Source organism: Opisthocomus hoazin, chromosome 13, assembly GCF_030867145.1.
Source record: "Opisthocomus hoazin isolate bOpiHoa1 chromosome 13, bOpiHoa1.hap1, whole genome shotgun sequence".
Lineage (NCBI taxonomy): Eukaryota > Metazoa > Chordata > Aves > Opisthocomiformes > Opisthocomidae > Opisthocomus > Opisthocomus hoazin.
Genome location: NC_134426.1, coordinates 26,410,300 through 26,423,534, shown reverse-complemented (window position 1 = coordinate 26,423,534; position 13,235 = coordinate 26,410,300). Strand labels below are relative to the sequence as shown.

Sequence of the window (13,235 nt, the reverse complement as noted above, 5' to 3'; positions counted from 1 at the left end):
GAGGACAGAAGTACAGGCAAGAAATGGATATTTAAGGTATTCAAAATAAGGAAGGGGCATAATTACGTGTTTCACTTGGCTGTATCAGCAGTTGCCTGTAAATGTGTGTTTAAAGCTTGACTGTATTTTGTTACTGAAACAGGCTTTGTGTGGATCGTGGTGTCACGAGGGCTGTGAGCGTCAGGGCGTAAGGCAGCATTGCTGCTCGCTCCTGTGCCAGCTCCTGCCTGTTGCTGCCTCTCTTCCCCGGCAACCCCAAGTGTTTGTGTGGCCGTGCGGTGATTCAGACCAGGGAACAGAGCTGAAACTGGTTTGGCAAAAATCCTGACGCAGGGACCATTAGATGTGCTGCTTTACGGCTTCTTAGTTGCTCAGCACATACAAATATTTAATCTCATGTTTAGTTCTGTGTTGTGGGCGTAGGAGCCAGAGGCAGAATCCTAACAACTTGAATGGAATCGGGATTTCCCCTGAAAGCAGGCCCACAAAGCCAATGGCAAATTTAGTTCCCGGCGCTCAAATTCAGGCCTGTGCGTCTTGCCCCTGGGCTGCGGCTGCGGAGGGCGAAGGCGGCATCCGTGCTGGTGCTGGCCCTGCCGTGACCTTCGGATCCGGAGCAGGTCCCCGGCCGACCCGACGCGTGACAACATTTCATACTGCGGGGAGGATACTCCGTGGTAGAACCCCAGGGATGTTCGGAGCAGGGCTGGAAACGGTTCCCGAGGAGCGAGTGAAGAAAACAGGGGTGCCTGCACGGGGGTGCAAGGCGAGGCTGGAAGCGAGCCGGCTCGGAGCTGCGTCCCACCTCGCCCCAGCAAGGGCATCGCTTGCGACCCCCGAGTTTCCTCGGCGCCTTGCTCCTCCCGAGGGCTGGGACCCTGGCGGCGGGAGGCGAGGCGGGAGGGCTGTCTGTGTGTCCGTGTCCGTCTGTCTGCGCGCCTCTCCTTTGTCTCCAGCAGCCCGTGCAGCGCCGTGCACCCGGCGGGCGGGCGGGCGGGCGGGCGGGCGGCCGCGCATCCCCTCCCCTCCCCTCCCCTCCCCTCCCGCCCGGCACACCCAGGCAGGCCGAGCATCGGCCCGCCCCCGCCGGCCCCCTCGGCAGCTCGCGGGGCTAATTACCAGCAAGGGGCTAATTGCCAGCAGGGCGTTAAAGCCGCCCCCCCCCCCCGGGCTGTGGCCGCGGCGGGGCGGCCGGCGCTGTCCCCGCTGTCCCCGCAGGCCGGCTTTGTGCAAGCGGGCGGCGATTGGCCGTGCCGGCAGGGCCAGCCCCTTCCTGGCTGCCTGGCATGAATATGCACGGCCCCCCTTCCTCCTCCTCCTCCTCCTGCATGTGTGTGTGTGTGTGCGGGGAGCGGGGCTCCGCCAGCAGCGCCGCTCCAGCCATGTCAGCTCGGCTCCGCCTGGGCCCACCATGAGCCATGGCCATGTCTGCGAGCGCCGACGAGGAGGACTACGAGTCGGAGCCGGAGCCGGAGCCCGAGCCGGGGCCGGGGCCCGAGCCGGGGCCGGAGCAGGTCCGGGGCGGGCGGCGAAGTTTGGCGGCAGGAAGGGAGGGGAGGAGGCCGGGCCGGGCCGGCGCCGCGCCGGCAGCGGGGCCGGGGAACAATGTGGGGCTGGGAGCGGGCCCGGCCCGGCCCGGGGCAGCGCCGCCCGCCCCGGGGGCTGCGCCCGGCCGCGCCGCGGCGGCTGCGGGTGGGCGGGCGGCCCCGGCTGGGAGCCTCCCACGGGCCGGCCCGGGGCGCTCGGCCTGGCCCGCCGGGGCTGCTCCCGGGCCCCGCGCCCGGAGCGGGGGCCGTGCTGAGGGGGCGTCCACGACTGTTATTAATTAATATTATTATTGTTATTATTTTCTAATGAGGTTCCTCAGATAGCCGCGAGGGCTGCGGGACGCCGGGAGAGGGTCTGGTGCGGAGCCTGGCTGCCTCGTCCGAGTTTGATCTGTAGCCAGGAGCGCCTTTCTGTTCCCAGGGCCGGGGGATGTCGAGTAACGAGAAGGATGCGCGCCGAGATGAAAAGAGAACTTTTATTAATACTTCCAGGGTTTATTCTGAGAAGGTTGTTGGTTTTGTTGGTGGTTTTTTCCCTGTGGGGGAAGGAGAAGAAACTTTTGAAATTTATGAAGTAATCTGTGAAAAATAATCCAGAACATATGTTCTAGATTGTGTATTTTGCTCTCTAAGAACTGCCCAAGCAATTAAAAATGCACCAGGAATAGGATTAAACACGTGTATGCCATTTAAACATGAATTTGATAGTTTTGTTCACAACTCAAGGTGTTTTGCTCTTTAAAATAGCCAAATAATTAGCTTTTAGAGACAAATTTGTACGTAGGCCAGGTATTGAGTCTATCCTCCAAAACCCATCTTGTCTCTTAATAACTTTACTGTGTTTTGTTTCGTAATTGCACCAAGAACGCAGGGCCCAAAGAGAGTGTGGACGGGCAGTGGTGGTGTGCTGTGGGTGCTCCCCAGGGCTAGCTGGAAGCCGGGAGAGAGGTGTTGGTGTGCTGCACCGGCCTGGTGTAGCGGCAGTCCAGGAGCCCGCGCTGGCTCTCAGAGGAGTTAATGTTATTATGCCTTGGCTTAATTCTGGGGGTTGTGTGCTGCTGCTCGGCTCCCAGCCCTGGTAGTTAAGATGTTCCAGCTCCCTTCCTTTTCTTAAACTTTGTCCCACACCAGGCCTTTTCCATTTGCTTCTCCGTTTTGGTAGGATTACCGTATGCTCTTTCAAAGAGCTGATCGTTAGGAGAGCGTATTGGTCTCAGCTGCATTGTACCAGCTGTGAAATAGCTACTGGAGGAGCTGGTTCTTGCTGGAGGAATTTGGAAGGTTGGTTATGTTCTGAGGTTCTTCAGCTCTTCTGAAACCTGATGCCTGATAGCGTTTTTATATCTTAATAGCTCTGAACAAAAATTAATGCAAGAAAGCGGAGATCCTTCTAGTGGGATTTCTTAGAAGGCTTGGTCTGATCCGAAATGATAATGCTACGGCCTAGGTAAAGACCTGTGGAGTTCTTTCTTTTCATTGAGAACAGTTCCAGTGGTAAAAATCCTCGTGCGGATCCAAGTGTATTTTTATACAAGCCCTCTGTATCATGTGTAGTTGCTATATTTTTCTACATGGGATGTGTCAAATTGGTATCATGTGGCTTTGCTGCTGCGATACTCCTTGGTATGTAACAGGTAAAGGGCTTCAGCTCTACAGGTGTGGTTGAACAGCACAGCTTCACTGCTCGGGTAGAAGCTGTGGGTTTTGCCACTCAGACTTTTTTCTGGCTTTCATTCCTCTTTCCCTAGTCTGTGTCTAAACTGGGCAGGCAGGAAGACTGTCAGGTCTCCCAGCGCGAGAGCGGGTGGGATTTACGGCACTTGCGGTCGTTGCCGTCCGCAGCGGGGCTGTGGCAGCGTGGGGTGCCAGGCGCGTGTCCTGCCTGGTGCTGGCTGTGGCGAGGGCAGCACCCTGCTGCAGCCCACCGGCCTTGCTGGCTCGTTCAGCGTAGGAAGAAACCTGATTTCGGACTGTGATGCTTCACTTCAGCACGTGTAAACAGAGAAAAATGCTCCTGGGTTGGGGTGGGGGGGTTTGTCCTGAAGTAGCAGTAAGAAGAAAAGCTGCATTTGCACAGGGTGCCGCAAGTCTGTACAACTTACTGGTGGCTTTCTCTTTAAGAGCTCCTACTTTGGATGCAGCTTATCTACAGAAGCATATTTTTGCCAATATATCTTCTTCCACCTCCTCACCACCAGAGGAAAAGAAACAGGGGCACTTGCATTGGCACTGGCATGCCAGTTTATCCCATGCTAAACAACGTAGCTGTGTTAGCGTAGAAGCTGCTGGAGTGTCACTAATACCCCAGTGAACCTGCGAGGTGTAAATTTTTCTGTTGACCTGTGGGAGACCGATCTGAGTGGTCACCTGGCAGTGGTCACTGGGAACTACAGCGCTTTTTGCTGGACAGGATGAGAAAGTTTGTAGGTATAAATTGGAGGGGATGGTGGCAGTGAACATCTGGAGAGGCTTAATCGTTTTTGGGGACGGCTGGGATTGAAAAGCTTTGACCGCCTTCCCTCTGCCTCTGGTGCTCCTTGCTTAGCGGGTGCCTTGGATTTGTCTTCCAGGACACCTCTGCCCCGGCAGGAGCGTATGCGGATGATGGGCAACGTGACTCTTGCAAACCATCATGGCTAGAGGAAAACACCCCTCCTGGTGTTTGCGTGCGTAGACTTTTGGGCTGATGTGCTTTAGTCAGACATGTTGTATCTGTGGTGTCGGCTTGCGCTCTTCAGTTAATGCAGCTTTTAAGGATGTTATTGGCATCGGTGTGACTTTTGCTGTCTTAAAGTAGCTCCTTGCTCATCCCCACTGAATTCCTGCAGTCACATCATCCTGTCCTTCCCTTCTTCCTCAAAGTTCTTCCTTTGTCCTGGGTTTCTGTTAATTGCTGAAGACATGTAAGGGTTTAATGCTGAAGAACTGTTGACTCGGTTGTGATTACCTAGTGCAAGACTGTGTGTGTAACAGGCCGCCAGCCTGCCAGGCAGTTTAATGCCAGTCCCTGTATTTCAGGGTGAATGCAGAGTTAATGATGGGGTCTGTTTCGCACACCTCTGGTAAAATGACTTTGGTGAATCTCAACCCAGTGCATTAGTATGCGTGTTGCTGGTCACCACCACTGGTGATAACTGTCAATTTGAACGGCAGAAAGGCCAGAGCTACACGCCTAGGAGGCTAGGAGCGGGACGTGTCGCTGGAGCAGTAGGGGACAGTGCTGCTCGCTGGCCTGGGCAGCAAGTAGGGTGCCTCATCCTCCACACCTTCCACCCTGTTTGAACTGGAAAAGGCACCTCTGTGTCTGCCCGCCGGTGATGCTACAGAAGAGGCAAGAAAAGAACTGAACAGAAGCCTTTGCTGTGGCACCCCGTGGGCTTCTCCAGTGCCCAGTATCGGCCTGTGACCCAGCATGTTCAGGGTGGTGTTTCAGCCATAACAGTTATGAACTGTGGGCTAATGTGTGGGGCTTTTTTTTCCTCTCCTAGTGTTTACTTATCAGATGTTATAAAAAAACAACTGGTAATTAAATTTGTCTATTCTAATTCTGTTAAAGCAATTGGGATGCAGTGCCATATAAAGGTCTAAGCGCACGACTGGCACCCAGGAAGTCCTGGGGTCCTCATCTTTCTTTCAGTGCTGATATAGGTGCGTGGACTTGGTTGAACTACAGCAAATCAGAATATCCGGAATCTGTCCACGTGTTACGGGAGGAAATCACCCCTGTCTTGCAAATGGAAGGGATATATTTATGTGGCACAGCACCTTGAAGCAATGAGCACTGCACATGCACGAAGTCTTGTCTTGGAGAGATTTGTGCAGTGGATACAGAAGCTGTTCAGATTGGACTTGGTTAGGAAGCAAAGTGCTTCAGGGTCTTGCTGAGCTGGCCACTTTGTAGGCCCTTCAGAAGGGCACTGCTCATGTCCTTGGGTTTTTTCCAGAAATGTTGAGTCTAAACTAACAGTATGGTGCCATTGGCAGCAGTTTCAGCAGGTCACGGAAGCAGGGTGATGAAGTAAGACCCACGCCCAGGTAAAGGCCACTTGCCGAAGAGCTGGTGTCTAGGCTGCAGGCTTTGTCAGGACTAATTTTTGGGACCAGGACCTCCTTCCTCCTGGGCTGGCTCGCTGTGTCAGCTGGTCTTCCTCTCCAGAGCGGAGGAGTCTGTGTGTGAAGTTGCCTGGTGACGATTCCAGCAGCCCTGTTGGTGTTCAGATAGCAGTTGGGGGACATCAGCACCTACTTAATGATGCATTTAACAGCTGATAGCTCTTGAAGCGTTGTCCCCAAAGCGTGATGCTTTTGGTGTTTTTGTTTGTCTGAGGTCTTTTGAGTTACTCTTTGCAACTGTGAAGGTTAGAATTCTGTTGCTGTAAACATGAAAGTTGTGATTCTGTTGTAGTAAGAGCTGTGTTCAGAGCAGAGGCCCTTAGCGTCTCTGCTGCTGCTGACCCTGGCGATGGTGGGTGGCTTTTCGGTGACTGCTGAGCAGGGAAACAACGTACGGTGAAAGTGTGGTAAGGTACCTGTAAGCAGGCAGTGAAAACTTCCCAGCAGCCAAATGATTGTCCATAGCCAAGAAAAACTAATGCTCAGAGTAGTGACTCTTCCAGGTGGCGTTTCCTCGGGATTTGCTTAGGGTTGGAAGTGTCACGCCTGGGCTTATTCCCAGATCTACAGAGCCCTGTGGAGAGACTGGAACTGCTGATGACCACCCTGCCCAGTCTCCTAACTGTCGTCCACCTGGAGGCTTTGAATTTGGTGGTATTTGGAGGAGCTCAGCACTTCTGAAAATCAGTTTACAAATTTGTCCCTTTTCCTGTCTGTGAGTGGGCTTATTTAAGTGCTGTGGTGTGGGAGGGTGATCCCAAATTCATGATTTGTAAATGGCTTTGTAGTTCTTAGTGTATTACATTTGATGGCCTAGGTTTACTCCCAGTGCCCAGGTGCTGTAGAGGCCGTGCTGTGTCTGCTTCAGGGGCAGGGGCAGGTTACCTTTGTGTGTTGGCAGCAGTAATCGGGGGGGGGGGGGGGGGGGGGGGGGGCGGGGGGAACGGGAATGGGGAACAAATAAAAAAAAGGAAAAAAAAACCTAGCAGGGTGTCCTTTAACACATCTTGTTTTAGAGGGCAGTGCAAGTCCACCAGCTTTCTAGGTTTCAGTGTAATAGAGGTAGGTATTAAATATATTAATCCTAATGGGTTTCAGCAGCTGCTTGCACAGCCTTCGTTGGGAGCTTGGGAGAGTGTTTGTCATCGCTTCAGCATCCTCCTGCCTCTCTTCTGAAGGCTCTTGCTGTGGCCAGAGCAGGATGGGCACGGTTTCTGTGGAGGTGCTGGAGAACATAGAGGATTGCTTGTTCACAGTATTTCGGGCAGGCTCTGTCTCAACTCCCTGGTGTTAGTTGTAAGATTGGAGAGAAAAAAAAAAAAAAAAAAAAATCTCTCCAAGTTTGGTATAATCTTTCTTTTCTTGACAGTTCTTAAGGGCGGCTGCTGGGGACTACAGAGTCAGGAGGCACAGGTTGTGTTTGAGGGTCTCAGCTCATCTTGGGAAAGGAGATTATAGGATCTGCTACACAGGTGGGAGACTCCCATTGGTCCAGAACCTAGTTTAGGGCTTAGTGTGTCACCCAGCGCTGAGCTGGGGGCTGCAGAGCTGCTGTTTGCTGGCCACTGTGGTGAACCCGGGTTAAGGAATCCTGCCGTATCCCTACCATGCGGTAAACCCAGGCTAAGGAGTCGTGCCGTCCCCTACCGCTTGCCCTTTATTCACAAGACGGCTCCGCAGAGTTGTGCTAGGAGAGTGGCAAATTGCAGTACGGAGATGGGAGCAGGAGCTGGGAAGGAAATCTCTACCTAGTTTCGCTACCAGGGCTAATGCATTGTAAAACTGCTGTCTGAGCTGGAAATCCCGCAGCATCTCTTCCCTAACGTCGACCTGGAATTTATCTGGCTGGCTGCCACGTGCTAAATAAACCCCAAGTCATGTCGGAGGCTCCTTCTACCCCCTTGAATCTCAGCCCCTTTCTGGGAGAGCAACCCACAGGCCAGATTTTTTTCTGTGGAGGTTTTTAAGCGACCGCTTTGGAGCCCCTTGAAACTAGATACTAGTGGGAATTCCTGCAAGGCCTCTCTAGCCTTGCTGGCTGCGACATCCTGGAGTGAAAATGTGGCTCGGATTGAGGATTGGTCGGTTGTTGAATTAGTACAAACCCAGCTAGTACGATTACGTGGATTTCCTAACGAGAGGTCTGGGTAGGTAAGAAATGTTATGTGCAGTGAGATCAGAGGTCTGCACCTCTGCCGTCTGCTCTGTGGCAGTGATTTGTAAGGAAGTCTGAGCTGTGTGGTGTGGTCTGGCTTCAGCTGCCTTCTTGTACCTTCGCCTTCCTGCCATTTGTTTAAAGGATTCTCAAATTCTGTGTTGAAGCGATGTCTTTTTACCGCTTGCATCTTTGTAGTGTCCTGGCACTGAAGATGCTGTCCTTGGAATTAGGACTTGGCTCGTATTACTGTGGCAGAATCAGGAGTTGTCTTTCAGCTGGAAAAGTACCCAGTTTGATTTTTCCTTGAAAGAGATTGTGTTTAAAAAAGACCATTCTGATGGTGGTGTAACTGGTGTTTGCCTTCTTAAGAAAAACTTAATCTTGTTCAAACCCGGTAGGAAGGAGTCAGATGCTCACACAGGATCTGCCATGTGCTGTTGGCAGAGGGGAGCTGCCCAGGAGGGTTTGGTTTAACTTGTTCCCACTGATGGTGTAGCCTTCCTATGGTTCGTGTCTCTCGCTTCCCTTGCTGGTGGAAGGAGACTCTAATAGAGAGAATGGAGGAGTGATTCGTGCTGAGGAAAGAAATTATCTCTTATCTAGGTTGCCTCTAAGCCAGTCCTGCCAGAGCTGACTGTATCCTTGAGAGGCTGAAAAGTTGGTCTAGAAGGTAAATATTTGTTCTTCAGAGTGTCTGAAATGGATCTGAAATGCAGGCCTCTGGTGTGGTTGCGGGTGGGAAGGAAGCTGTACTTGTCTCCGCTCACACAGCACAGTGCGATTCAACCTGCAAGCAGAACAAGAACTGTTCTGGAGGAGCGTAATTAAAAACTTGCTGAGATCTGCGTAGCCTCGTCGACCAAGCAGTGTTTTCTCCCACCTCAGTTGTGATAGTAGGTCTGTGGGAGAGAAAGCAAAGAGGTCCAGCTCCTGGCTTCTCTGCTCTCCCAGCACTGAGGTTCATGGGATGGAGACTGTTATAATGTCAGCACTCTTCTGCATCTTAAGAAAGTCACTGGGGCTTTGCTAAGTCAGCTGGGAGGAAGATCAAATGCTTGGCAATGTGGCTTTTCTTCAGGGTTGTATAACAGGACACTTAGGGAAGCTTCCGTAGTACCAAGTGGAGTGTTCCCATACCCTGGCTTTCAAACACTGCAGCGGGAATTCGGGATGGCTTTCTGTAGCCAACTTGCCCCTGCCTGCAGGGGTGATTGCCCAGAATTCAGCAGGAACAGAAAGTGAAACTGGCTGGTCTGTTGGTCATCTGCTGAGGTGTGCAGAAAGTGGCAGAGCTGGATGAAGGCTAGACCAGGTGAGCTTTGCAGTCCAATTATTATCTGCTTTATGGAGAAGGCTGTCAGTGGTAAGAATGAGCCAAGCCAGTTCTTGCATAATTAGCCCCACACAATTACATGGTATTTAGCGATGTTTGGCTTGAGCTGTAAGTTCTGGTGTGTAACAGGGAGTTTCTGACAAGAACATGAAATGTAGATATCCCGAGTGAATATGTTGCAGTTAACGTAATCATTTAAAATCTTTTCCTGCTCCTTTAGCTTCTGTCTGAAAGGTCATTGGTATCTAGACCTGGGATGCCCTTTTGAGCCTCTGCACAGCATCAGGTAGTGTTCTATTTTTGAACGCTTGCTAGTATTGGATGTGAGGGGAGCTGCTTTGGCAGGGTTTTGTAGTATTTGTGTGTTATTTCCTACTTTATCACTTGGCAGTAGTTCATACTCTCCTGTTTTTTTAAGGAGATTGCTGTGGCTTGGACCATTGCTGCTGAGTGTTTCTCTGCTGTACCTAACCTCAAAATTACTTTTGCTGCCTCCTTGGATTCGTCCGCTTCCAGCGGAGGAAAGCAGACCTGGCTCAACCTGAGCACGGTTTTGAGAGCTCCCTAGCCCAGAGCTCAGCGATGGCACAGATCGTTGCTTGACCTGAGCCAAGCAGCTGGGACTTGGGTCTGTGTGGAGCTGTGTGTGAATTGGTTCTCCCTGCCCTCCTGTTGAAGTGGGCTTGCTGTAGGTTTGGGATTTCTCATTTATTCCTTGGTTGCTTTGTCTTTTACAACGCATCTGTTCTTGAAAAGGGAAGGGAGCTCCTTTAGCTGTGAGAGTGATCGTATGCATCTGCCGAGTATTACCCATCTGTGTGCAATTCTGATACACCTGTCAGTTTTACATCTAAGATGTACACAGCTCCTGTCCAAGAAAGTTCTGTAGTTCAGGTGGCACGTGGGATGCGTGATTAACCTTGTGTGTCTGGCTCTTTCAGAACAGGGCAGTTGGACGGCCCAAAGGGAAACTGGGCGCTGCTTCTGCGGTGAAGCTCGCAGCTAATCGGACAACCGCGGGAGCACGTCGGAGGAGGACGCGATGCCGCAAGTGCGAGGCGTGCCTGCGGACAGAGTGCGGCGATTGTCACTTCTGCAAAGACATGAAGAAATTTGGGGGACCTGGCAGGATGAAACAGTCCTGCATCATGAGGCAGTGCATCGCAGTAAGTGTACCTACAGCTCCTTTGGGGATTTCTTTCCTGTATCTGTGTCTCCTGGTGACAAGGTGTGGAACTGAGACCTCTGCTCTGAGTAGTCTCTGAAGTGCATCAGACAAAACGGTGTAATCCCTGCCCCCTTGGTTCAGATCGCTCCTTCCCATCGCTTTTCATCCTTCCCCAAATCTTAAGCCAGAATGCTACTAAAACTTAATAGCACAGCTTTCATTCTCAGTAGTACAGAAGTGGAGATTATCAGTACACCGGAAATTGGCACGCAAATCACACTGAAATTCTGGGATTTGGGGGGAAGGTGAAGACTGGGAAGTTCTGACTGAAAGGAAGAAGAGGCCTGTTTGGTTTCGAACTCTGAATTTCCTGAGAAGAGCTGCCTTGCAACCATCTTTACTGTCTTAAGTACTTAACCAAATTAAGATAAGGAGAAATCTTTGACTGGCATCCTCCAGGATTTAGGCATTGATGACCCCAGCCCCAGGCTACTCGAGATCTGAATTTCAATTTGATTGCTGTTAGCTAGGCGTACAGCAGAGGGTCTGATCCAGATGAGCCAAAGAGCCGTCAAGCCAGGGGCTTGCCTTCCTCAGGGACTGGAAATGGCTGTCGGGCGATGAGCATCAGAACAGGGCAAGCAGGCATTCACAGACAGTTTCCTGGGCTCCTGTGATACATTGCTTAGAAGCTTCTTGAGTCAGAAGTGATAGCTTTGTATTTAACAAATATTGACAGATTAATCTTCCATTAAGTTGTCCAAGCAACTTTTGAATCCGTTGCTTTTGTACTGACTGTTGCGGAGCTTCTCCTAAGGTCTCATGTCCTCAGTGCCCCCATTCAAGAGTAAAAATGAGCTTTAGCTTTTATCTTAATTTTTTGGAAGGTCTTGTTTATGCTGTGGTTAAGGGTTTGGTTTTCTTTTGGTTTTTTTTTAAGGAAAGGAATGTTGTTTATTCATAACTGAAATATCACCCCATCTATACTGATTTCTCTCTTAACTCTTGTTAGTTTCTTTCACTTAGTGGTTTTTTTTTTTCTTTAATTCTGATGAGGAAACTGAAGTGGAGGCGTTAAATGACTTGGTCTCACACGGATAAAAAACTGATGAGCACTTAAGGTTTCCAGTAGCTGCTCCTGGTAGCTCACTCCATGTCCTGTTCTAAGCCATGCACTGTTCTTGACAGAGAGGATTGGATTCAGCTCTGCTGGATCTTTCAGTAAAGTACATAGAATATCTACCTTTCCGCGGAGTGCTTTTGCAGCTCAAGTGTCTTTTCTTTGAACACTTGATTTCCTGGAGTGTGGCATGAATTGGAACAGCATGGATGAAGAATTCATTATTCTCCAGGGGGAAGAAATTGTGAAATCGTGCTGCCTTTTAGCGGAGGGATTAAATTAGGGCTGCAGTGTGCTTTCTTGTCCTGACTGATGAAGGAAACTTCCATGCTAAGCTGTTTCACTCTTGGTAGTGCAGGCTAAGCTTTGGAGATGAACTGGGTTCTCTTCTGGCTGAGTGTAGTCATCCTCTCATCGCCTCTCTTGTAATGAGGAAGCATTTTTCTTCTTGGTATCTGCAGTTTTGTTTCCAGAAGCTGTGGTTAGAGCACAGGGCTTGGTAGCTGGGGTACTCTGATTCCTTGTCCCACCGTTACATGCACTCCAGAAGACATCTTTGCCCTGCATAGCTTCCCATTGGTGTAAGTGGCAGAGAGAGTATCACAGACTTTCTTCGAGCAGCAAAAGCATAGAAAATTAGCAAGTTGAACTGTTGTAACTTTTAAGGGTGCTTTATGTTTCTATAAGTGATCCTGTTGTTTTCACTGTTGTTCATTATGTTCTCTAACAATTGGAGTTGTAATATATGGTGGTACCTGTCCAACAGCAAAAAAACCCCCAAACAAATGAAAAATAACCCAAAACACAAAAGCAAGGCTCTGTGGAAGTAATGATCCCTACAGTTCTGGGATTGTGCTTTCCCCTGGTTAATAACATTGACGATATTAACTAGACACAGACTTTCATTAAACTCAGAAGCCTTAAGAGAGCCCATACTGCCGTTCGGAGAACAGGAAGCTCCTCTGCATCACTGGTTCAATCAAGAAAGGAAACAGGAGTGCCTGGGACGCTTTATGCTGCGCCGAATAGGTCTGAAGGGAGCGTGGGCTTCTGTGCTGGGTGGACAAGTTGTGACAGTGTGGCTGCCGTTCCAGCCTGTCAGTGCCCAGAGCTAGTTTGGGCACTGAGGAGATTCCCTAGACACCCTTGCTCCCAGCGAGAAAAACTGTACTGCTCCTGGGATGTTTGTTCTTGTTTTGGGGGTGTAAATACTTGTTGTGTGGGAGACAGGACAAAACAAACAGACAGAGCCCTTACTGCTCTGGACGACTTAGCTTTTTCTCTGGTTTACCTGCTGGTGGAATGAGATCCTGGAGATTCCTGTTTTGTGCTTGGAGGAAGGGTGGGAATTAAACACCATTTGCAAAATGCTTTTAAAATGGAGCGTGGGTAAGTACTGGCATGAGGAAGCAGGGAAGTGTTGCTGTAGCTAATGTGTCAGATGTTGGTGTGGGGCAGCACGCTGTACTCTGTAATGGCTTGCTATAGCTAGGTTTTTGCCTATCTGAAGCTCGCCGAAGGATGCGCTGTTGCTGCACAGGTGGGGTTTGGTGCACAAGTATCCGCTTACGGGTTTTATTCACTCCATCTACAAGAGATCCTTGCTGTGAAAAGCTGCATCTCTGCCTCTGGGTGCTTAGTAGTTAAGGACTTGCAACCTAAATCAATTGCATTTCACATTACACCCAGCTTCTTATGAGGATCTCCCTCTTCTTTCTTGTAATGAGGCTTATACCTGATTGCTGCAAACCAGAAGTTTGTTCCTCATTAGCACAAAGGTGGCTTTTTAATTCGAC

At 50.5% G+C, this 13,235-nt stretch overlaps 1 protein-coding gene across 14 annotated transcripts in view; it reads left to right on the top strand.

Moving 5' to 3' along the window:
- KDM2B (lysine demethylase 2B) overlaps positions 1-13,235 on the top strand; it is a 126,564-nt gene that overhangs the window by 98,070 nt on the left and 15,259 nt on the right. For all 14 annotated transcript variants that reach the window (XM_075434951.1, XM_075434952.1, XM_075434948.1 and 11 more), the window contains one exon: positions 10,093-10,317. In XM_075434951.1, the coding sequence (XP_075291066.1) occupies positions 10,093-10,317 (225 nt within the window). The remainder of the gene's footprint in view (positions 1-10,092; positions 10,318-13,235) is intronic.